At 36.8% G+C, this 26,673-nt stretch overlaps 1 protein-coding gene across 1 annotated transcript in view; it reads right to left on the bottom strand.

The window, feature by feature from the left end:
* Nucleotides 1–3,804: 3,804 nt before the first annotated feature.
* The window catches only part of sh2b3 (SH2B adaptor protein 3), a 46,281-nt gene continuing 23,412 nt past the window's right edge, over nt 3,805–26,673 (bottom strand). Inside the window, exons 3-8 of the mRNA XM_056254802.1 lie at nt 15,649–15,753; nt 13,898–13,992; nt 10,257–10,342; nt 9,643–9,857; nt 8,500–8,671; nt 3,805–4,191 (exon numbers count right to left, since the gene is read on the bottom strand). Of these exons, the coding sequence (XP_056110777.1) occupies nt 3,851–4,191; nt 8,500–8,671; nt 9,643–9,857; nt 10,257–10,342; nt 13,898–13,992; nt 15,649–15,753 (1,014 nt within the window). The 3' untranslated portion in view covers nt 3,805–3,850. The remainder of the gene's footprint in view (nt 4,192–8,499; nt 8,672–9,642; nt 9,858–10,256; nt 10,343–13,897; nt 13,993–15,648; nt 15,754–26,673) is intronic.

The following is a 26,673-nucleotide window of genomic DNA, read 5'->3' as shown; positions in this document are numbered from 1 at the left end:
ACTTTCGTTCATCTTCGCAACACAAATTAAGATATTTTTGATTAAATCTGAGAGCTGGATCACTCCTCCATAGGCTTCTTAAGGGATCGAAACTGGCCGGCCCAAAAGTTATGAAAGACATCGTTAAAATAGTCCAAGTGACTACAGTGGCTCAATCTTAAGTTTATCAAGCGACGAGAATACTTTTTGTGCGCAAAAACAAACAAAAATAACGACTTTATTCAACTATTAATTTCCTTCTCTGTTGGCCTCGAGATTTCACGTAGTGAAACTACGCAACGCTTCTAGGTTCCACGTCACACGCATCACACACATGACCAGCGTGGGCCAATAGTGAGCCTACGTGTGACGTCCAACACAGAACCGTTGCGCAGTTCCACTACGTGAAATCTCGAGGCCAACAGAGAAGGAAATGAATAGTTGAATAAAGTCGTTATTTTTGTTTGTTTTTAGTGCACAAAAAGTATTCTCGTCGCTTGATAAACTTAAGATTGAGCCACTGTAGTCACTCTGACTATTTTAACGATGTCTTTCATAACTTTTGGTCCGGCCAGTTTCGATCCCTTAAGAAGCCTATGGAGGAGTGATCCAGCTCTCAGATTTAATCAAAAATATCTTAATTTGTGTTCCGAAGATGAACGAAAGTCTTACGGGGTTGGAACAACATGAGGGCGAGTAATTACTGACAGAATTTTCATTTTTGGATGAACTATCCCTTTAAGTACTGGTATGTCCAACTAGCGTTGAGTCAAGGGGCAGCCTTACTTTGTGACTGACTAGTCTGAACGGTTTATGCGACCGGCCCCAAATCTTCCCATTTCCATTATATTATATAACAGTGCAATTGACTCTGAGATGTACTTTTGTCAATATGGCCCGTTGAGCACTACGTTTGGAGTAAGCAATTCATTACCAGACAATGCAGCTGTTGTTTTCTGATAAAGTCAGCAATACGAAATTTAATCTGTACATATTAAAACTCATGTTAGAAACTTATTTGCATAAAAACAAGTGTTTTCTAATTACAAAAGGACATTCTGGGTCCTTTGCAAAGCAGCATAGTCATTTAAACAATACTCTGCTGACTGAATTGAACACATGCATGTCAGCGACACAATGCTACTCTGACACCGTCCAATCTTAAAAAAAAAACAGTCTACCTGAAACACACAATCCACAATGCAATGCGAGGTAGTGATACACAGGTACAGGTACGCTTTCATTCATATCATGTTAAAAAATATAATTATAGATTGTAGAATGTGGTTGCCAAACCACATGCGAAAGCGAAGAAACAACGGCCGATGAAGAGTAGCAGGAACAGAACGTATAGCAGAGACCGAATTCTGCAGAAAAGCAGATGAGAAGGAGAGAGTATAGAGATGGAGAGAGTATAGAGAAGTTTCTTGCTTTGCATCAATCATGGACAATCAGATTCGTGTGAACTGTTATGAATTCACAAAATCTGTATGTAATATGTCAGTCATATTTCACCCCACAACCAGAAGAAAAGTCTTAATTGTACATTGATTTTTTTTTAATATTGTATAAAAGTACTGTAATACAGTAATTGTAAAACACGCAAATAATCATTAAGTATTATGAGAATTATTTATGGTCCTAAAAATGAAGGCCTAATTTTCTTCATTTTATGAAAAATATAATTACATATCATTTTAAAAATAAATTAAGTACAAATATTATATATTAGTAAATATATTTTTACGCACACGCGCACACATACACACGCACCTGTCATTATATGAGGACATTCCATAGGCATAATGGTTTTTATACTGTACAAACTGTATATTCTATCCCCTAACCCTAAACCCATCACAGAAAGCTTTGCATTTTTACATTTAAAAAAAACATTGTTTCACGTTTTTTAAGCCATTTTAATTACGAGGACTCAGGAAATGTCCTCATAAACCACATTTACGTTGTTATACCAGTGTAATGTCGTTCTACAAAATTTTGTCATCATAAATCATATAAACAAGCACGTGTACAATTATGAGGACTTTCCATCGACATAATAATTTTATACTGTACAAACTGCATACTCTATCCCATACTCCTAAACCTATATACCACAAAAAAAAAAAAAAAAAAAAACTTTCTGCATTTTTACATTGAAAAAAAAACATCACTTAGTATGATTTTTCTCATGGGGACCAAAAAAAAAAAGTCTCACTAGTTCAAAAAATTTACTGGTAGTACTATCCTTGTGGGATCATTTGGTCCTCACAACCTAGGGACAATCAGGTACACACACATACATACATACATACACATATATATATCTTTTCTTTTGACTTAGGGGTGAAATGTGAGATTTTCCAAATTATGTGTGAACGAGATATAAAGTGATTTGGGTATCTGCACTTGATACAGATTTGACTATCATGGTAGTGTTAAGCACAAAGAAAGACATTCACAACGATTTAAAGAGACAAAGGAGACACGGCTCCGAAAACGTTGAGCAATGTTTTTTTTCATAATGCATTTACTAAAAAAAAACGACAGACAAATAGCTTAAAATCAACTATTTATGGTGTCAGATTTTTTTTTAGCAGTTAGTTTAGAAGTAGTATTTCCACAGCTTATGAAGCCATGAAACACACGAGGGTTAAAATGTGTTAAAACAGATAGAAAGAATGAATTCACAGGTTAAAACAAATTAAATATGACAATTTAGGCATAACAAAACGTATTGCCTATAATGCTGGATTGGTTTTGGTTAATTTTACTCTTTGGTCGGTTAAATCGTAAACCTCTAGAATCCAGGATGACATGACTCACTGTGATGAGAGACGCACTACATCTAGGCCTATTCGACCAAAATATGGTTCTATGGTCTATATTATTTGGTCTTCTTATACACGAAACATAGAAACCTGTGTATTACTACAACTGAACATGAATTGAACAATCAGAGAGTGTGTGTGTGTGCAGCCAGACTAAACTATTTGGATCTTTAAGATGTTTAACACAGTATCTACATCATGTTTGGCATGTGGCAACACGACACAACTAAGTTGCTCCGCTTATAATGATCAGAGCTGTCTACACTGCAAGCACTCGAAGCGGATGCCCCGTTTCTCCACTTCTATATCCGACTACTCCAGCCACATCGAAAATGATGTGATTTTTTATTTCAAATCAATAAATTGTATTCTGTTCATGTTTAAATAACTTCTGACCGTTATATATCAAAGCCAGCTCGAGATGTTTCTGGTCTAATGTACTAATTGTAATCATTAATTTAACCATAAGAATACTAACATATGGAAAATTAAGTATAATATTAATCACACGCAAAATCAATTTTATGACCAATCTCTTTTAAAAAGAACGATTCTTTTCAGCTGGTTTTATTGTCGTTTTACCACTTGCTCGAGTGCAGTCTCAAGCTTGCAGCTGACTGGTCTGTGAACGCTTCCAGTGTAGACGACCTCAAGTTGTCGCAATGTCGGCCACTTCCAGTGTAGACACAGACGTGTTTGAATAGACCCTTGGGTTGTGTTCAACTTACTGACTAGCCATTGTGAAACTTTCCCATTCCACGTTCTTCAACAAATGCGCTGTATCCCCATGAGCCGCTGCCTGCTTCTACTTCCTACTTGAGTTATTCTACAATACACACAGATTTGATAGTGAAACATCTGTATAATACATTAACAAGGCAGACAGCTGTGATGGTGAGGTGCCAGGGCTCTGGCGGTATCGTTCAGACACATGTGCATCGCACGGTTACCCCGAGTCTGGTGCACGACTAGATCTCGCGGGAATTCTGGAGCACTTTTCATCCGCGGCGGCTTCTGTTCGCTTTTTCATCCCGTCTCTGTCAGAAGAACATGTACTGGTTGTCGATGGCTCTCTTGCGCCCCCTGTCCAGCGGCTCCAGTTCGTAGTCAGAGTCCCGGTTGGGCAGGAGGGGCGGCAGTGGGTTGGGGTGGCGGAGCAGGTTTCTGCGGCCCACTGACTCGCTCCGGCGCAGGGGAACGGGAACGGGACGATCTGGAAGGGAAGGGGGCGCGCGGTGCGGGAGCTCGACTAACGCTGAGGGGGGCGAACACGACTGGGCCATGTGAGGGCACGAATCCGGGCTACAGTGAGCCAGACTCGGCTCTGAGCTCCAGCGAGAGAAGGGCACCAACACCGGAGATCCCACGGCCGAACTCTGACCTAGAGAGATGGAACAGACAAAACACTTCATCAGCGCAACAGTTATTACAGTTATCAAAAAAATGATTGGTTTTCGGTTTAATTTGAGTTAGTCTTAAAAGCTAGATGAAGTTTTCATAAAGGTTCGATGAACACATACATGTAGAACCACAAATCGCTCCATCTGCCTATGATGACGAACACTACACTACAGAAGTACATTTTTATTCGTAAAATTCAGTTCACACCTTTTGACCAATTACTTTCTATGAATTTTCTGACTTTTACAAATTGAAACAAAAAATGACATTCACAAGTAGTTTCTAGAGCTGAACATCTCTAAATAACGCATTTTTAAATATTACTTTTGTTGGGAAAAAACAACGACTTTTGTTATTTAGCAAGGATGCATTAGATTGATCACAAGTGACGGTAAAGACATTTATAATTTTACTAAATATTTCTATTTCAAATCAAATATATACTTTTGAACTTTCTATAGAATCCTGAACAAATGTTTATCAGTTTCCACAGCACAGCACAACTGTTTTGAATATTGTTTTCATCATTTTAATAAATGTTATGAAATCAGATTATTAGAATGATTTCTGAAGGATCTTGTGACACTGAAGATTGGAGTAATGATGCTGAAAATACAGCTTTGCATGTCAAATCTGTCAATCTTTGTAGGGTGCAGATGTTGTAAATGTGAAGACGATGCCCTCTATGGGATACAGGGAGCATTGTATGGTTATCGAGGAAATATTTAATGTAAGATGTAAAATACAGTAAGAAAGTAGTAAAAAAAAAAATTGTAGCCTTAGTGAACATAAGAGGCTTTGTTAAAAATCTTACCCATCTCAAACTTTTGAATGGTAGAGTATACTACAGTTATGCACATAAATAGATTGACTAGTTTTGACAGCATTTTATTTCTTGGATTTAATAATATTTCCTCAATAACCATACAATGCTCCCTGTATCCCATAGAGGGCATCGTCTTCACATTTACAACATCTGCACCCTCTGCAAGTATAACAGTAAGAGTGTGTGTGCTTGAAGTGTATTGAACTATGAGCACAAAATAGAGCATGTTAGTAAATGTGTGTGATAAAAAATGCTATTAGGCTTTGTGTAAGTGTGTGTTTGTGCTTGACCACATTACTACAGCTTGTGAGGATGGGACAGCAGGAAACAGAGACTTGATGGCAGGTTAGTCTGTAGTCGTGATGATTAGTGATGCATAAAAGTGTATGGATGCGTGTGTGTGTGTTTGAGAGAGTGCATGTTTCCTTGTGTCAGGTCTCTCAGAACTACTAAAACCCTTCTAAACCACAAAGCACAAGAGGGAAACGCTCCTGCCGAGCTCTGAGTGTGCGACAGACAGAGACAAAAAAGAAATTGTATGCATGTTTTCATCTGCCTGAACATTTACAGATCAATAACTGCTATGCAATATTTCATTTAATCTATTTTCTATTATATTTTAACACTGCAATAAATATCGCCTTTGTTACTGACATTTAACCCTTTAGCTGTCACCCGCCTTTTTGAGCGTAGATGTGAAAATGCACTACTCAAACTTAAACGGTTGTAATTCATGAAGCCTGTGTACTAAAGACTTACGGTTGGTCTCTTTTAAAAGAAGACTCTTGGCAGATTATTGCTGAAGTGGAATAAATTAATAGAATTACATTATTTAAAAGTTATTGAAGTTTAAGTTTATTGTTATGAAAATATAATAAAATATATTTTTTTTCTTTTATTAAAATAAATAAATAAATAAATATAGGTTTCAGCCTAAAAATGACAGAAAGTCAAAGCCATATATCTAACCATGTTGTGTTCCAAATTTGAAGTTGATATCACAAACATTGAAGTTCCCATGAGATTTTGTTTAGGCGTAATACCAAAAATACCCACCGGGTGCTTTTGCATTCCATTGAATTTAATTGTATGCATTCTGCCATAACAAATTAATAAATTTCTATCCAAATATCACTTCTGTCACTAAATATGGAACCTTGAGACTCAGACCTTTCTGACAATATGTGTTTTGTCAAGATTAGAACATTTTGATAATAAATTATGAAAGATGATGCTCAAAAGGGGAGGGGCCTAATAAAAAAATACCGTTTCTATGGTAACGCAACGTCCAATTTCAAAACGGTTTTCACAGGATTAATTCTGAGTTCGTAAGCTTTCAAATGACACCTAATTTATGATAACTACTAAAATATGTGATATAATAATAATAAAAAATGATATATATATATATATATTATACTTTTTAGAGGACTTTTTACTTTACTTTTTAAAATATAATTTTATCTTTTTTTATTGACAAATACTAGATTATGTTTTATTATGAACTTTTAGCATTAAAAACCAAAGTTTCAATTATTAAAAGTGTGTGCGTCAACTTTTTGTGACAAAGGTCAGAAACTCCTGTAATGAAGTTGATTTTTTGAGGTTCACTCTTGTCATAAATTCATATATTACTGTTCATACTTAATTTGTAAGAAAAAAACATGGCTAAAATATCTATTAAGGAGTCTTAGACCTTTCCAACGATATATAGTTTGTCATGACTAGATTAGGATTTAATAGTAATATAGTAATATAGTGAAGTAAATTTAGGTTGCCCGTTTACGGGCAGGTGACAGACAGTGTATGATCACATAAACTATCCAAAGATTATTTAAACATTTTTATTATGCTATTTAATGTGGTTTACACACATTACATTACAATATATTACATTACACATAAGCCCAAAATTTATTCTTGCCAAGCACCAAATATGTGAAAAAATTGGCTTTGGTGAATAAATCAAACATGTTTACTTGCCAGTTGGCCAATGACAATTACGATCAGATGGTTTACATCAAACTATAAAAATGACTCAGAAGTGATTCAAATCAAGTTGTCTACTAAGAAAACATCTGTTGCACTTTATTGTATGTGCAAAATGATGCTTAAGTGACTTCCCCCCCCCCCCCCCCTCCAGAACTCCACGTGGCGGCACTTATGTTATATTGCTTGCATTAAGCATTAATGCATTATCAATTGCACTAATCCTGCACTATCTTCCTCCATGTTTCACAATGCTCATAATTTAACCCGGGGTTAACAATTAATCCTCGGTTTTCACACTGTACATTCCTAAACCCTGGGTTAACGCCTCATTTGCATATTTGCGGTGTCATTGGTATTGATTGGAGGAGAGACGTGTGCGACCTGTTTATATAAAAGCACTAATATTGCACGTCTTTATATTATACACTGCAGACTATAGTGGTGCAATGGATCACTAAACTCACGCTTCGGATCATAGTACAGTTTTTTTGTCACGGATTGGATCATTTTTTCGGATCAGCAAAAAAAAAAAAAGGGGAATGGGGGCAATGCAACTTTGCTTTTCATTTATTACTTAAAGACCACTTTAAGTACATCGATACCACAGCAAAAAATAATAATAATTAAACATTAAAGATAAAAGTCAGTAATAAAATAAGAACATTTACACCAATTACATATACAATATAATACAGTTACAAATAAAGTTAAAACAGTAGTATTCAGGAACAGAAATGTAATCAGTAAATTGTAATATAACACTATAGAGGTCACTGTATAAATTAAATATAGATTAATCTTTGTGTTTTGTTGTTTAATTAACGTTAAATGACAGACAGCAGCCGATTTATATAGGCTGCTGTCACTTTAAGACATAATGAGCGGATCAATGAACTGATACACATCTGATTTCTCTCAACTGTTTACGTTCACTTAAGACATAACCGACTGCGTAAACAAAATGCTTGCTGAGACGGGTATTTTAACAATTTGATGTGTATGTGTCCGTTCAAGCGCAAGGAGACGTGAAAGAGGAATCAATTCGGTGCTCTGTCACCTCTTCTTGCGCTTGAATGGTTTAAAATCTCTTGAATGTGCAAATTGTCAAGAAAAAAAAAACCTGCAAATGATAAACTTTCACTCTACGATGGTTAAACTTGACAATTAATCCGTGATTCACATGCGTGCCGAACCGTGGGGCCTCGTCCGTACGGATCACGGATCAACTGCGATCTGTTGTCCTCTAGCAGACTGTACTAATGGACTATAAAGATAATGAAACGGTCTCTTCTTCACATCAATCGAGAATATGAGGCATGTGATTGGTTGTCGGTTGTTAAGCATCTAGTAATAACATTCTAACACTGCATGGTTTCACACTGCACAGCTTAGGAGCAGGGTTTCGTAACACCGGCTAAAAAGCTGTGCTATACTGTATATATTTACATGTGTAAATATCTCTAGTCTCACCTGTGTGAGTGGGGTTTACCCGCACATAATTGGCCAACATAACGTCACATGCGGTGCCACATTCCAGTGGGATCGGACAGTTGCGGAAGTGATTCAGCATGTCCAAGACTGATGGGAAACGCAGGTGCTGCACACGACACTGACCCCATTCGGTTAAAGATAGACGTAAATGCTGCAGAGGAAGAAAAACAGTGGAAAATGCATTATAAATACTGACATAAACATAGAAAAAAAATTGCATCAGTAATATTGATAAAATAGAAAATGTTATTTTAATAATTTTTTTAAATGCTTACATTAAAATTATGTATTTACATTTAAGTGAATATAATTGTTTTAATTAATAAAATATTACATTACTTTAATGCATTTAGATTTAAGTAAATATCATTATTTGAATTAATAAAATATTAAATGCACTTAAATAGAAAGACATTTATTTTGAAAAACAGTGGAAAATGCATTATAAATACTGACATAAACATAGAAAAAGAATTGCAACAGTAATATTGATGTGAATAGTGATAAAATAGAAAATGTTATTTTAATAGTTTTAAAATGCTGTTTTCTATTTAAGTGAATATAATTGTTTTAATTATAAAATATTACATTACTTTAATGCATTTATATTTAAGTAAATATAATTATTTGAATTAATAAAATATTAAATGCACTTAAATAGAAATTGCATTTTTATTTAAAATGTGTGTAAAATGTCTAATAATAATAAAACAGAGATGGAAGAATAAGTTGAGCACTGCATTGTGGGATACAGTTTTATAAATTAAATTGAAAATATAAATTAAATAAAACAAATTCTGGCTTTTTTGAGTGTGTGTGTGTGTGTTTCACAAAACAGTATAATGTACAGTAAAAAAAAGAAAAAAAGATTAATAATTGTTTAATGCTTTTAAAACGCACAGATATACATTATACTGACTCAATATGAAATAATAAGCCCTGATATTATTTGCTTCCAATAGTCGCCTAAACAGGATGCCTTTAAAATAAACAAAAAACATTCTTAAATACAATATATAAAATAATAATAATACATTTAAACAATACCAATTTGGTCACTGATATACTGAACATCCCTAATGAAAATAATATTCATGATAATGATGATGTTGAGTTCCTTACCTTTGCTCTGCCCTGGTAGTTAAACGTGAGGACATAGTCTCCTCTCCGTGTCTCGCTCTGTCTCACCAGGAAGTTCCCATGACCGCTGACCCCGGCATGCTGTACAAGGTAGGCAGCCCGCACACGTGATATGGGCCCATGGAACCATGGGTAAGAGGACAGGAAGTGATCCGTTTTATTGTAGGCGTGCTCTGTGAGTCCAAATCCCAGAGAGCCTGTGGAGGCACACGAGACAGTATGTTTACAGACATCTGAATATGACTCATCTGATTTTCTACCTAAAGCAAGCAGTCGATTATCATGCAAAATAGTTTCATCTCAAATGTTAGTTTATAAAAATGAATGAAAAACGTGTTGCAGTGGAGATCTATTCAGCGAATGTAACTGTGACACTGTTTAAACTGTATAACTAAAACATATGAACAATAAAGAATACAAAAATTGAGAGTTTTGGACCCATTCACACCAGTTATTAAGATCCGTTTTGATCGAGTTGATAACAAATGCTTTCAAAGCTGTTTAAAGTACTTGCATTAATACAAGTAAGAGAGAAAAACAGAAGACAGGAAGAGAGAGTGTGTATGTGTGTTTGTGTGTGTATGTGCGTGACTCACCCGGGCCACTGGGCTCTGTGCTCCCTCTGCGAACTGCATTCAGCGAGTCACTAACAGGAAACGGTTCTCCATCCACACTATCTGACCTGGAATCACACACACACACTCTCATAAACATCTATGAACTTCTTTAATCGCATGATGAAGAGGTCCCACAATGTCACACAGTCAATAACATCACATCACATATGCTAAGGTACGTCCACATTGTTTGATGACTAAAAAAGCGAAACTTTTTAAAACAAACACACCTGGTAACATAAAATGTTTTTTTTTTTTTGCGATCCATAAGAGGCCCTAAAACTACACTTTTGTCGCACATATTAAATGTGCTTAAATAGAAAGTTATTTGCATTTTTAATTAAATTGTGTAAAATTTCTTCAAATAATCAAAACAGAGATGTTAAAGAATTTAACATGGTATATATATATATATATATATATATAGGGCTTCCTTTTGTGGCCAAGTTTGTCTTGGGAATGACCGATACAAGTCCTTCACAGTGGCCAGAGGGATTCTGAGCCATTCCTCTCCCAGAACAGCGGTCAGTCACGTTTTCTGACAAAGTGGCTCATAAATCTTTAGATCTGGTGACTGTGCAGGCCTTGGGAGATGTTCAACTTCACTTTCATGTTCATCAAACCATTCTGTCACAAGTCTTGCTGTGTGTGTTGGTACATTATCATGCTGATACACGGCACCACCTTCAGGGTACAATGTTTAAAACATTAGGTGCACATGGTCCTTCAGAATGGTTCGGTAGTCCATCAAGCACAGTCGGGAATGTCATGATATTACAGCTCAAACATCACTGATCCACCGTCGTGTTTCGCTCTGGGCATCAACAGTTCGGGTGTTCAGACTCTTTGGGGATTCTCCACACCGTAACTCCCACGGAAATGGGAAAGACAGTGAACGTGGACCCATCAGAGAACAAAACATGTTTAAGCCCAAGATTTACACTGTTGGCATCAATGAAACCGACATTTGGCATTGGCAAGAGTGACCAAAGGTTTGGCTATAGCATCCCGACCATGAATATGGACTCTGTGGAGTTGAGCAGCTGTGGGTTTTTGGATACACTCTGGGTTAGTAACTGGACATCCCTTTCAGACAGGACAGCTTCCTCAAGCGTCGACAGTTACTCCTGTTGGATGCGGTTCTCCTATGTGGAGATATGCCAGCATTACCCTCGATACCAGAGCTCTCGATACACCACAAAGACTTGCTGTCCTGGTCACAGATGAGCCAGCGAGACGAGCACCAACACTTTGTCCTCTTCTGAACTCTGGTATATCTCCCATTATGTTGTGTGAAAACTGCAATATTTTATGTACAGCTGTGCTATCCACCTTATTCCTACGCCCCATGACGCTTTGCGCGAATTATGGGTGTAACTTCCGTTAAGCTGTAAACAATCACTGAAGGCTCGCTCTATGAACGCAATACGTTAAAAAAGTGTCACAATGAGATGACATTAATCGACTCACCCTTCAACCATCGAACATTAAAATGAAATTTAAAAGTTTAAAAGAATCAACAAGGTAGCCTACTTTCAACAGACCAAAAATAGCCCCAAAAGCGCGAGTCTTTGGTTAAATATCACTGTAGTAGGCAATATTGTATAACAAGCCTTAATCAAAAATGTTCATTAACTTCACCATTACGTGACACTATATCAAAGTGATTTGCGTCATTTTGACTGATTATAAATTGCATTTACCTGTGAAAACAAACCTGGAAAGAAACGTGAGAATAACGAGAGATTCTTCGTGCATTCCAGTGAATTATTATCGTAAATTAAATTCGGGAGAACAGACCACAAATGTGCCGTATATGTTGTACTTTTTTCATACTTTTACAGCGGATTGCAAAGGAAACAATAAAAATCATCATGAGGAAAAGAAAGCAGCGACTGAAAAGAGCTCTTGCCATAGATAATCTTGTTATAACATGTCACGTTAAAACACCAAGTATAACATTATTCTCATGATGTCTGAATATAAATCATGAAGGAAAATCGACAGCTCATCCAGTCAAACTGACGGATCGGCTTTATTTGAAGGGCAACCTTACGATTTGAAATGATTCGTTTCAGCCTTTTTGAATGGAAGTTCCCCAAACCGGAAGTGCCACCCATAATTCAAACCGCAGTAAGGTCGTCAGGAATAAGGTGGATTGCTCTGATGTTAATCCTCACACTCTACTCTTACTGGTGGAATGTATAATCAGTGATGATTGGCCACCAGGCCGCGCAAATATATATACGTGAAACCTTCAACACTATACTGGCCAGTGTTTCAGTTTCATTGTCCAGCCCCTGTGTATGTGTGTTAGACAGAAAAACAGACGTCGCTTTGAAACCTACAGGGACGAAATGAAGGAAAGAACAGAGGAAGAGAGCAGAAGCAAGACTCGGGGAGGGGCGTTTGGGGAAGTTGCGGGAGAGAGCAGCACAAAAGCTTTTGGTTCGAGTCAGGAAATGTGTCTTGTAATTCTTGGACAAGCAAAAAAAAAAAAGAAAAAAAAGGGTAAAGGTAAAAAAAAAAAAAAAAAACTAAGAAAAATAAAACAAGGCAAAGAAACCGAGAGAGCAGGGGGCATGGAGAGAAAGGAGGCCATGAGATGTGCTGAGTCGAGTTCTTGAGATTCTTAGTAATCAGAATAACAGGAAGACCTCACTCTCTCTCTCTTCCTAAAACTCACATTGATATATTCACACAGGCTTGAGTTCTCAGTACCCTCACACCAATAAAAGGAAATGAAACATTCGTGCACACACACACACACAGACACACCTTCTATGACAGACATACACACAGATGGTATATACGGACACGTCTGCAAGTAAACAAACAGTCTGATATCTATATTAAGATTTTTTTTTTAAACTACTACAATGCATGAGAAACTAAACTCTGTGGATTTCTTTGGTACAAAGTTGAGTCTTGTTAAAATAGAGCTGTTTGTAACCCTGTGTGTGTGCGCATGTGTGTGTGCAGTCCTGGTAAACCCTATGTTGTAGGGACAAAATGTCCCCATAAAGATAGCAAAATCCTTGACCTTGTGGGGTATTTTATTGGTCCCCATGAGGAAAGCAGCTTATAAATCATACTAAGTGATGATTTGTGTAAAAAATGCAGAAGGTTTTCTGTTATTGGTAGGTTTAGGGAATAGAATATATAGTTTTTACGGTTTTAAAATCATTACGCCTATGGAATGTCCCCATAAAACCTGAAAACCTAATATGTGTGAGCGTGCGTGCGTGCGTGTGTGTGTCTGTGTGTGTGTGTGCGTGTGTGTGTGTCTGTGTGTGTCTGTGTGTGTCTGTGTGTGTCTGTGTGTCTGTCTGTGTGTGTGTGTGTGTGTGTGTGTGTGTGTGTGTGTGTGTGTGTGTGTGTGTGTGTGTGTGTGTGTGTGTGTGTGTGTGTGTGTGTGTCTGTGCGTGTGTGTGTGTGTGTGTGTGTGTGTGTCTGTGTGTCGGTGTGTGTGTGTGTGTGTGTGTGTGTGTGTGTGTGTGCGTGTGTGTGTGTAAGAGGAAGTGAGTGGGTTTTCTCAGTAGGGGAATGTCAGGAACTTTTGCAGATGTCTGGAATCTTCAGAAGTAAGTTTAGTGAAATGCAGAAAGCACTGCTCTCACCCGCTGGTGATGCATTCTCTGAGCTCTGTGGTCCAAGAGCTCACCCGCTGCTCATTATCCGCCTCAAATATAAAACTACGTGGATGGCCAGTAACCTGAGCAGAGAGAGAGAGAGAAAACGGAGAGAACACAAGAAGAAAAAAGATTTAGAAATGAACTTGGCTGATAATTTTGTGATTGTCAGCATCAGTTAATGAACCGTAGTTGAGTTGTGTCAGTTTCAAGACAGCTTTGCCAAAGAATAATGGCATGTCCAGTTTTACGATATTTTTAATTGAATTTGAAGTGAGATTTGAAAAAATAACTCATTTGCTACAATAAAAAATAAAACAAAAATAATAATAATAATAAGTAATAAATTCTAATACATTTATTTATGTGACTAGCTTGACACACCATTTTCTACAGTTATTAAATTACTATTTATTTATAGTTTGATTTACTTTAATATATTATATATATATATATATATATATATATAAGACAGCTTTATATATATATATATATATATATATACACACACACACACACACATATATATAAACAAATAAAAATAAATACATAAATAGATAAATAAATAAATATAATTTAATAACTGGTAGAAAATGGTGACAAGCTAGTCACATATATAAATAAATAAATATAAATTCACAATTTTTCACCATTTTAATTACTTTTATTTAAATATATAACAACTACTATTCCATGTATCTCTCAATTAACATGAGGCCATAAATAATTGCATGCATAGTAATTGTAAAGATTGTTTGAATAGTTTTAGATAGATAATAGCACGTCACACCACAGAGCGCTGCCATCAACTACTCATCTGCTTTACATCGGCTGTCAGCCACCTTGCTCTCTAGATATCAGCATAGACCAAAGGAAAACCCATTTTGGTCGACCACTAATCATGACGACTTCAGCAAAAATAAAAAAATCTAAATCAAAGACTAAGCTCTCCTTTCCAGCTCTGAAACGACGAGACTCCCAAGAAGTAGCATTAACCTGAGACAGATTAAAACAGGTATAAACTTTTATGTGCTAGATGTTTTTTCATTTGAGACAACGAAATAGAACTTGGATTCGCAAAAAGCCAAACATTTTGGTTTGTGAAAATACTATAATACAGTATATTACTGTGAAAATACTGTATGTGCACGTTTATAAACCCGTTCTAAAATCAGATATACTGTATCTACAAAAAAAATCTGAGACCAATGGTGAAAATGGTTCTGTTTTGCAATTTTCAAATGTATTTTTTTTTATTGTAAAACATGATGACCATGTTTCTCCATCATGATTTGATTTTGTTCAAAGAAGCATCCTGAGCTTCAAAGAAAGATAATCTGGCTGTCTGTACAAAAAGTCACCTGATCAATGACACTCATTTACTTACATTTGATTAGTCACCTAGAAATACTGCATCATCTGAAATATTTCATATTCATTCATAATAATAAGGTTAAAAAACATGAAAGTCCTATAAATTTCAATAAGGTGTAAAAACTTTTGGACCCCACTGTATATATTCCATAATAATATATGAATTGAATCAATTTAACTCAACATTTTTTGCATGCAATATTTACTAAAATTTTCACTAAAAACATTTTGAAAACAGGACGTGCACTATGAAGATCAAGCCAAAGTTGATCACCTTAAAACGGCCTAAAACCATCCAAATGAATCGCCCTTGTCAATATATAATTTTTTTTCAATGAAATGAACCAGTGTGTGTCTTCGTTCACCTTTAAGACAAATGTGTTCATATTGTCTGGCATCTCAAGGCGATTACAGCGTCGGATCTCTTTGATGTCCGAACAGTGTACGGTAAGCTTTGGCGTTTTGTAGTCCTGAAACACAAACAAAGCAACAAAACTTCTTTATATAACCATATAACAATTACATCACGTCTTTAGAAACATTTACAAGTTCCAAAATCTCCTTTACTGTTTATATTGTGCCTGTGTAATGTCTTTATACTTTAAATGCATATTTCAATGTTGTGCAGTAGCTTGAATTGATCACTTCTGCTTACATTATTCTCATTTGTGAGTTGCTCATAAAAATGTCTGCTATATGAATAAAAGTAAATGTAAGATTTTACACCGTGATTTGGACTCTCATACTGAAACAAAACCCAACAATTTTCTTTACAGGTCAATAAAACATAATAATATACCACTCAAATAGTCTGACAAATGATGATAAAACATTCATTTCCAGTGCATGACACACTTCATGAATGTCGTCCAGTGTGTGTGTTTTGAGCAGAGAGAGGGAAACAAGAGGGGGACGATTTTCTTGTTCTACTGGGATTAGCGAAGAATGTTCATCTGGAAATTAAGAGAGACTAGAGCTTCGACCCGTGATCTGAAACCTTCGACCTACGCCTACAGTACATACACACATGCACACACACACTAAATCTCCTTGGGAAAAAAATGAGAGCGGATTCCGGGAAGTTGCGAGAGCTGCAAATGAATCCGGACGCTTTGAGCTGCAGGAATTTCCAGCATGTATCCCGTCAGTTCTGACACACCAGATTGAGAATTTAGCTCTTTCTCTCTCAAACAAAATCTGTCATTTTGAGTGAGTCAGGCTAAAAATCACGGCTTAAAATAGCTTCACACGCTCTGGCTTCTGCCAAAGTAACGGTGCCGTAATACTACAAGCCTTCCTCTCTGAATCGCAGTCAACCCTCACACAGAGAGGAGAGGAGAAAACACCACTGACTCATTCACATCCACATGTTTGCACACTTCTGCTCTAATTCCAGGAGAACAAGAAGTTATTGAAGTATTAAACACCACACACACACACCGTAAAGCAGATGACTTGTTTCTCTTCTCCAATGTTGTTCGCCAAGGCAAATGCATTAAAGCTACTAAACTCCTAAAAAATTCCACAAAAGCATTTCTATAATATATTTAATACTCAAGAAGACGGTTTCCGAGAATCAGCGTCGAGGTTGTGGAGATTCACGAACCACACACCAATCAGCTTCTCTGTCAACTAAGATTTATTACAAATTGCTGGATGTTAATATGTCTTAAACTGTCGACATCCATGTTTCTTGTTCAATTTCAGGTTCTCCATTATCACTGAACATCAACACATTGTACAATAACTTGTTTGCAGTTTGTATGTTATGTCTGCATATACATGTGTTTATTAAAACTACACTGTAAAAAAAAAAAAAGGTGCAATTTATGGTAAAACACTGGCAGCTGACACTGACAACCACTAAAAACCAGTGGTGATGAGACATACATACACCGTACATACTGTAGTAAGGAAACTTACTGTTAAATAAATAAATAACAGGTCACATCTTTACAGTATTTTACCATTAAAGTCACAATATTTTTTTACAGTGTACTATACATATGGCTACAAACAAACAATGATTTAAACTAATAGTATACAGTTGTAAACAAAAGTTTAGTGAAATTAATATATCATTTAAACTAGTATACATATGGTTATAAACTAGTATGCTAGTTTGCGCTATGCTAGTTTTTGAAGCTATGCTGCTACGTACAAAAGATGATTAAAACTAGTATACACCATTATGAAAAAAAAGATTAAACCTAGCAAACCTTTTAAAAAAAGACGATTAAAACTAAAATACATCTGTTTGCAAAGAAAAGATGAATGAATATCGTTTAAACTAGTGTATGCGTGTAAAAGATGAAACATACCAACAAAAGATGATTCAAACTAGTATAAGTATACAAACAAAAGATTATTTAAACTAGTATAGGCTACTAGTAGTACATGTTTACAAAAAACTAGTATACATATGATTACAAACAAAAGATGGTTCAAATTAGTATAAATACTGTTATGAACAAAAGATGATTAAAACTGGTACCATACGCTTATGAACAAAAAATTATTTACACTAGACACTATGTACACCGGTATACATACTATACAAGCAAAAGATGCAGTAGGTCATAAACCAGAAGCATCATGAGTTAGCTTTAGCGTAAAGATCAAAAATGATTTAAATATAATCAATTAATCATATTTAGAGAGAAAATCGTTTTATTTTAAGTGCGCATGGAACATATAGCGGCTGGAGCAAATATGATGCACATCAAAAACAGTCAAATGAACGTTTTAATCTCATTCATTCAAATCCCTTCATTGTTTTTGAGCCAGAAAAATATGCATAGCTATCATTGCAATCATACATTTAAAAAGATATTGTCTAGTAGCTTCAGGGTGGTTAGATACTGTTTGTTAGTAGCTTGTAGAGTATATACATTTATTTATTTATTTAATTTAGTATAAGACTACTTTTAAGCTATGAGTAACTTAAGCAAGCTACACTTTCAAACTAGCTTCCCAAACCCTGTTGTGAAATGACTTCAGGAACTGCTCTCTAGTCTTAACTAAATACTGCCGAATGTGACAAATCATGACGGCTCTTAAACCAACGAGCGAAAAACGGAGAAATTCGCATTAGCTCGATTTCTATAACCATATTTGGCCCCTGTTTCTGTTTGTCAGAGGCGGGGATATTCACCCTCGCTCCACACAATACAAACATTTTGCTAGGCTGTGTAGAAGGCTGTTTATCTGTTTTCTGACACGACTCTGTAGTGCATTTCCTCCGGACAACTTGAGTTTCAATGTATGTAGTCCATTTGGGGACGCAACATCACAGTCTATTTATTATTCACTTGATCCATTTAAAATCCTGTTTTTGTATATTGTGTAAGGATTTCATGGCTCATCCCTACATTAAAAAGTTTCATTTCTCTGGTGTTACCGCATTAAACACAGTTTAATTGTGCGCGCGTTTGTGTATGAGTGCCGTTTAAAATGCCACAACAAACAGCCATGCCATTCATCTGAATAACTCCACTTCCTAATTGTTACTTTTGCTTTTAGTCACATTCTCAGAACAACCTTTCAAAATGAGTCACATAAAGAAATTAGAAATAACAAATCGCAAAGGAATCCACAAACAACGCAAAATAATGACATTAGGAATCAATTAATATTCAACAATATTATTAATCCGACTTTACGGACGCTGTTGTATGAGAACTGAACTGAACTGGACGATGACGATATTAAGCAGAACTGCTTTATAGATGAAATTAAGTCATTTAATAATTGATGATCTTTAGAGCGGAACTGAATCAACACTGAACTGACTTCAGCTGAACAGCAGCCCAGATGCATAATTTCCCTGTTATCACTGTAAAGCTGCTTTGAAACAACCTGTATTGTATAAAGCGCTATATAAATAAAGGTGACTTGACATTAGGAAGAGATGTCTCAGTGATGTTCTGCTGTGATCCAGAGGTGGCCTTTCAGCAATTCAGTGAAAACAGTCGGAGGCCGCCCACCCAATGAGGAAAAAAGTCAGACAAAAACATTGTATGGAATGCGACTGGAATTAATCTCGGTTATATTTAACAATAATATATGTTTAATAAAAATTTGAATAATACAACATTACAATATAAACTTGCAGCAACAGCTCTGACAAGTTTATCCTTATCCAGCATAGTGTTGTCAAAAGTACCGACTTCGGTTCCAAGTCGGTAAAAAATGTGACTATACCAGCATTTCCCCACTAGCATTTTGGGCATTTTGTCTTAAACACCTCTGGTTGACCATTGGGTTCACGAGCTCAACATATATGTCTGTGATTGGCTACAATAGGGGCTTTCAAACCACCAGAGGAACCTTTTCATAGTTCCCAGAACTATTGGTGCAAGTACCCGTTTTTTGTAGTGTTCGCACCGCAGGAACTAGGAACGATTTTAGTTCTAGGAACTCCTTTTGGAGGAACTAATTTAGCTTCTACTTCAGAGTCGGTCTAAACCAGCAGTTTAGGAACTATCCGTGACGTTAGTGTTCGCTGATTGGCCGAACGCACGCGAAACACCAGCACCCGCCATTTAAAAAAAAAGCTGTGTAAACACAGTTTATAGCCTATATATTTACTCCACAAACTAACTCTACGAACATGGAAACCAGTGATAGATGGGCCTCTTACCCTTTACGCTACGGAGAAAATCCAACGCAACTTTGAGCAAAGCAATAGGTTAGGTCGGTGTGTTCGACTTGAAGCGGTGTTGCGCAGACCTATCGGTGTAGTCTCGCAAGAGCGATTAGAGACCAGACGGTTTCACTGTACTTTGATGTCACAAACCGATCAACTGTTTCAAATCGAACTCACTTACGCTGTCATTCACTCTTCCCTACCTTACTCCACTAATATAATCCAGTAGGAGGAGTCATGATGAGTCGTTAAACCGAGGTCCTGACTCATTGTGGTCATTAAAAAGTCCTTTGAAAGAGTAGGGGTGTAACCCCGTCATCCTGGCCAAATTTGCCTATTGGCCTCTGTCCATCATCATGGCCTCCTAATCATCCCCAAATAGACTGATTGACTTCATCACTCCATCGCCTCTCCACCAATAAGCCGTTCTGGTGCAATATGGCTGCCGTCGCATCATCCAGGGGGATGCTGCACATTGGTGGTGGTTGAGGAGATTTCCCCCCTTCTATGTAAAGCACTTTGAGTGCTGAGAAAAGCGCTATAAATGTGATGAATTATTATTATTATTAATTAAACGAGTGAGTAAATTCGGACACTGAGAGCGCCAGAGTGCACTTTTGCATATTTTGTGCGTGCTGTTTAATAATCATTTGAAGCAGCCTCAGTAGGCCTAGTAATGAAAAAGATTGATCTTGAACTCTGCCAAGGAAACTATCATGTATAAATCTTGATTAATTTTTTTATAATCAATTAAAAAGGAATTTATACCTGTGTGTTATTATGCTGTAGCTATATTGGACTAGCGGTTTGGAAAATGGATGGATGATTCAGTTGCGAGCGCCAGGGGCGTCACTAGGATTTTCATTTTAGGGGGGCTAAGCCCCCAATATGATTTTTTTTTAAATTATAAAAAAAGGTAACACTTTAGTTTAGGATCTAAAGATCACTATTAACCATTTTCATTACGATGCAAAGGCACGGTTTTATAATAACTGTGGTCCCAAATGTGAGGTAGGGCAAATAGGGGGGATCGGAGTCTCCCCGAGAAAATTTTGATTTCTCTGATCTACATATGTGCATTTTAAGATGTTCTGAAGGCCAAAAAAACTTGGATAGTGGGCAGCTGATAATTTTTCTCTCCTCATCAGCATCACACTCTTTTTCTCTTTGTTTTTATCGTGCCCTGTCTCTTCCCCTCCTAAAGCTGAGCTTTGACTGATATAGGCTTTTCATTTTTGTCTGTCAGTGAAGAAAGTAAACATAGGGTCAACTGATAGGTTGATTTTGCCTATGAATCATTTTCTCAGACGCGTTTATTTACTGAAAGCTACTAAATGAATTTTTGACCAAATCATAAGTTTATTACGGTAAGATACATACATTTAACCGATTGCTGTGCCAGTGTAGTGATATTATTTATTACCAGCTTTGCTTGTTTGTGGTGGTGGATTCCAAAAGGTCAAGATCACTGTTCAATGATGATGATGCGGAAGTGTGTGTCGCTAATGTGCTGTCATGATGCATCGGCTTGCATTAAATTGTGTGTGGTTTTGTGGCCAGTTATCACCATATTCTGCTGAAATGCACACACCGATTGTGTGATGATGCAATTATCTATAATGAGGATTTGCATTTTATTACATTTTGTTTTATTTTGGTGATAACTCTCACGCTCATGGACAAAGGTAACCACAGAAGAGGACACAGTAAGCTGCTTATTTTAGGCTCAGTACTTTTTCGAAGAAGTGAGAGTGCCTAGGTTCTAGGTGCCAAGTCACTGTTCGAGATATATATATAATGCATAAGTTTAGAAAAAAAATAAATCTAAAATGGTCTTTTACACCTACAGTTTCCCAGCTTTTAAAACACACACTCACACATTTGTACACGTGTGCATGCTTGTGTTAAACACTGATCCCTTCTTAGGTAAGAATGGTTTGCTCATGGTTTTCACTGGATTATTTTTTATTTATTTATTTATTTACATTCCTTTCATTTATTTACCTCCATCTCCCTCCCTGCACGCTGCTAAAATACTGTCAATCACTCTGACCTTTACGGCTGCTCTCGAAACGAAGCCCCACCACAGCAGTACTGAGAAAATACACATGAAAGAAAGACAGAGATAGAGCGAGGGAGAGGGAGAAGCGCAGATGAAAAAAAGAGCAGGTTTCCTGTGTCAGTCAAAAACCTCCCGAAGATGGACAAATATCTTACTTTTCTTTAAAAAAGGGATGTTTTCTGTAATCTGAAACGGCTAGAAAACCACTTGTCATCCACCGCTAGCTGTGTTGTTAAGATGCTACATGTGTTTGTTTGCATTTAATGCACAGCAGGGAGAAAAAGTGCATTAATGCATCAAGCAAAAGAGTTAATTTTTTCCTCTCTTTTTAGTTCAATCTTTATCACAGCTTCAGCAGTATATCTGTAACTATTGATTCAAAAACATCCGTTCGCCTGTTGAGAAACTGCACCGGCCCTTTAATTACAGAAAGAGATTTATTGGCTTAAATCACCATAAATACATATGCAATTTGGCTTGCTGGAAAGTGTGAGTACAATGACAAAACACGGCACAATACTCATACACTAGTGAAAACACACACACACACACACACTCAACTTCATATTCACACAGGTCGAGCGAGCATCCTGTTTACGGACTAGAGAAGGTGAACCACAGCACCTACATGCACACAACGACAGAGAGAGAGACGAATAGAGAGAGAGAAAGAGAGAGAGAGAGATTGAGGGGGAGCGAGCGGTGCTTTCCATGGGTGGCTTAGTGAGGTCAGGTATACCAGCTCAGCGGTTGCAGGTTTTAACATAAAGAGCTGCAACAATGCCCACACACACGCTCACAATATAGATTCTTTATGATCCACTCACACCCCGTCTGCACTGCTAGAGACTCCATGCATGAGAGAAACTAGAACACGCCCATTTGGAGTAGGCGATAAGTCAAGAAAATTATATCATGATGCTCTTAAAATTTCCGATATGCCAAAAATTTGCATGACTATATATATCTATATACATTTTTTTTTTTTTTGAAATTTTGTTTGAGAAAGTGATTGAGGAACTGTTAAAAAAAAAAAATAATAATAATGAAATGTCCTTTTAAAACAATGTCCAAAATAAAGGTAGGACTTTCATAATCCAGAGTTTTTCTTTCTTTCTTTACATTATTTCTTTATTTTAACTTACATATTTACAGAAATAAATGTATTTTTTTTATTTGTTTTTTTTTTTATGACATGCAATCATCCTAGGATATTCTATAAAATAAATACATTTTATATTTATTAATATAAAACATTTTAGTAGAATTTTATTAAATATTTGATAAAATATACAGTTAATAACCATTTTTTTATTTAAAAAACTTAATATTTTTTATTTTATTTTATTTTGAGCTTTGATGCAGAAGCAAATTGGTTTATCGTTTATTTATGCGATTTATGGTTTAAATCGGTACATTACTCACCTCTACGCCCATTACAATCAACAAAGCTGTCTAGATTACAAATATGATGCATATTATGTGACAAAACTAGAATGTTACCATTAAAATCAATGCAGATCACTGCACTGCAAGTGCAAACATGGACGACAAATTAAAACGCTCCCATCAGAATCAACCAAGCTGTCTATACTCCAACGCAGCATATATTCAAATGATGTTGCAGTACACTGTAAAAAAAATATTTTTCAACTTTTTTTCTTTCGTCAAATCAACTTAGGTAATTAATGTGGTTCAGTTAACATAATATTTTGAGTTTTAAAATAATATCTATTGTGTTAACTCAAATTTTTAATTTCAAAGAACTCAAAATTTTAAGGTAACTCACTTTTTTAAGTTAAACCAACACAATGTTTTACAGTGTATTTACTGCGAAAGTGACTAGAACTTTTGCAATAATTGACTATCTATACTGCACCGAAACGGTCTACGCTGATATGACGCGACAAAACTGAAGTGTCACGTTGGCACCTGCAGTGTAGACACGGCTTGAAACAGCTGTTAGCAGAGAAAAACAGTCTGCACAACACTTCACTGGATTCACACAAACACGCAGCTATAGCAAACACCTTTGATATACAAATTAAAGAGCTGTGGCGTGCTTTCCACATGAACACACACTGAAAAACCACGCACCGAAACCTAAACACCATTTGCTCACGTCAGGGGACCAAAACTGAAAACAAAAGCATGAGATGGACTCTGCTCATCCTAATGGATACGTGCAATGTAGAAATGACGGATGAGGCCTTTTACACCTGGCATTACCATGTATTTCGTGTTCGGATAGCATATGGATTTTTTTTTTTTAAATGTTAATGCACACGATCATATTGAAATCGCCAGGTGTAAATGTGAAGTTACAGGCGAATTCTGTGAAAAATAACACACTAGTGTGGGAAAAAAAAATGGTATTAAAATTTAAACCCAAAGGATGCAAATTATAGTGTCTGGACGGGTCTGATGCCACTAAAACTACGCAACTACACTGCTAATTTATTTGACTTATTTAAAGGTGGGGTATGTGATTTTCTTTTTTGACCACTTTTTTTAAATCACTTGAAATCCTATTCCTAACCCACTTACAGCCACTGAGTTACAAGCACTGAAATGAAAATTAAGCAATTTAATCATCTGTGGAACGGGCAGGACTCGAAAAACTCCAGCCAATCATTTCCAAGACCACCTAGAATCATTGGACAGTCAGTGCGTTAATCAAACGGTCGTACCATCCCCCCATCCCCCCATCCCCCTCACGCGCGTGTCCCCTTTTTGAGTTGTGTATTTTCAAAATCTGCCGGCCGTTTTGAAAATCCCATACCCTACCTTTAATAAATTGGTTCAATAGTGTTTCGAAACTACGTTTCAGTAACCAAAACAATTAAGTCGCTTGATTTCTGATAGGATCGATGTCGGATGGCAAGTTGACATACCGAAACAAAGTACTGTCATAATTGTTATAGTATAAGCATAATAGCTTTATAATAGATTTGTATAATCAAAGATGACAAAAATAATTTTAAAAGACTTAAAGTCCCTGTAAAGTCAAAATTAAGTATGTGTTTTGAGTTTGTCACACCACAGAAAAATGTGTTATTAGCCACCCAGCCAAATTTGAATGATAAAAAAAGCCAGCAAGTACATAAAATAAGCTATAAAAATCTTGAAAAAATGAGCAGTAATCTCTGCTCTCAAACGCTGGGGGCGTGTCCGCTGGCTGCGCTGAAACCACACCCACTCGCGGGAAAGCTGCCGTCGCCACACTCAACTCTACAGCCGGAATGGATGCTCGCACGGTGGGCACGCACTGCCGAATGGCACCAGTTGTCCGCGCGACGGGAGGATGAAGGCTGAGGCGGGAGTCGGTTCGGCCCCATTCACCAGTAACTGCGGATTATCAGTGAATCCCAGACAGTTATCTCCGACGAAAGTTTATAAAACTATCCCGTGTAAAATGATTACTTACAGAGGCAGGTTTTGGCGGTGATCCTCAGCTCTCCATCAAGGTTGGCTCTTCACAAAATTAATCCACTTCTTCTTGATGTAATCGTTTTTCGGAAATTTAAACAAGGACACCGATCTGTTTTGTACGTGATCCGGTGATCGCATCCAGGTAGTACGCATTTCCGTGACGAAGGCATAGCTAGCTAGCAATCTGTAGGCTGTTACTAATAATAGTACTGACAGTAACTCGCGATTGAGCGGCAAACTGATGTGTATGTGCTCTATAATATTGTTAGGAGCGGCCAGCCTCAGCGGCTTTAGTGCGTCATCAAGTAGGGGCGTGTCCAGGAGCTCAAGGGCTCCAGTGCGTCATCGAGCCCTGTTTTAGCCCCGCCCAGAAAATCCGGAAAATAGCAATGGTGAAAAACTGTTTAACGATCTAACTCCACAATTCAGTACTTCACAGTTCACAGTCTTTGTAATATGTTTTAGCAATACATTTCTAACATTTATAATGTGTTTAGAATTTTTTTTTGAAATTGCCTTTACAGGGACTTTAAAAAAGGGGCGCTCACACCGACAGCGATTTGCAATTTAAAAAAGCGAATAGAATGTTCTGACATGAAAAACCACTACACAGGCCTCCAGACTGCGACCACAATTGTTTGAGAAGGTGCGAGTTCAAATTTGAAGTGGTCGCATTTGTGCGAGTGCATGGTCACGCACTCAATCGGTGTCTGCTAACCGCAACGACAGCAAAAAGAACAGAAGAAGAGACAATCTATGCATCAACCCAAAACAGGAGTTCAGATGGAACGCAAGAGCTTGCTAGTATATCCTAAACGCCGAGATTCGATTCGTTTTTGTGGCGCGTTCCACAAGATTTACGGAAAGGAAACCGGGATGCCAGAAAGTAGGGTTGCCAACCGTTCCGTATAATACGGAATCGTCCCGTATTTGACACATAAAAGTCTTGTTCCGTATTGAACAGATACGGAACGCACTTTGTTCCGTATTTTTGAGAATCAATTCAGTGCAAATTCATGACAGGCACATAGCTTCTAATAAATGTCAGACAGACTATGAACGAAGACATTTAAGGCTATGATAAGAAGAAAAAAACCCTACGGTGCGGTAGATACTAATTTCTCCCCCTGTTTGTCTGTGATCAGCCGCGTAGCGTTTTTATCATCATTAGAGAATGCCCTTTTAATTGGTCGTTAGTCATTGTGAGTCACGTATTGTAGCAACGATGACGACAAGTGACAACAGCGG

Source organism: Rhinichthys klamathensis, unplaced genomic scaffold, assembly GCF_029890125.1.
Source record: "Rhinichthys klamathensis goyatoka isolate OS25496 unplaced genomic scaffold, OSU_Roscu_1.1 h1tg000114l_1, whole genome shotgun sequence".
NCBI lineage: Eukaryota > Metazoa > Chordata > Actinopteri > Cypriniformes > Leuciscidae > Rhinichthys > Rhinichthys klamathensis.
This window is presented reverse-complemented; position numbering and strand designations above follow the sequence as displayed.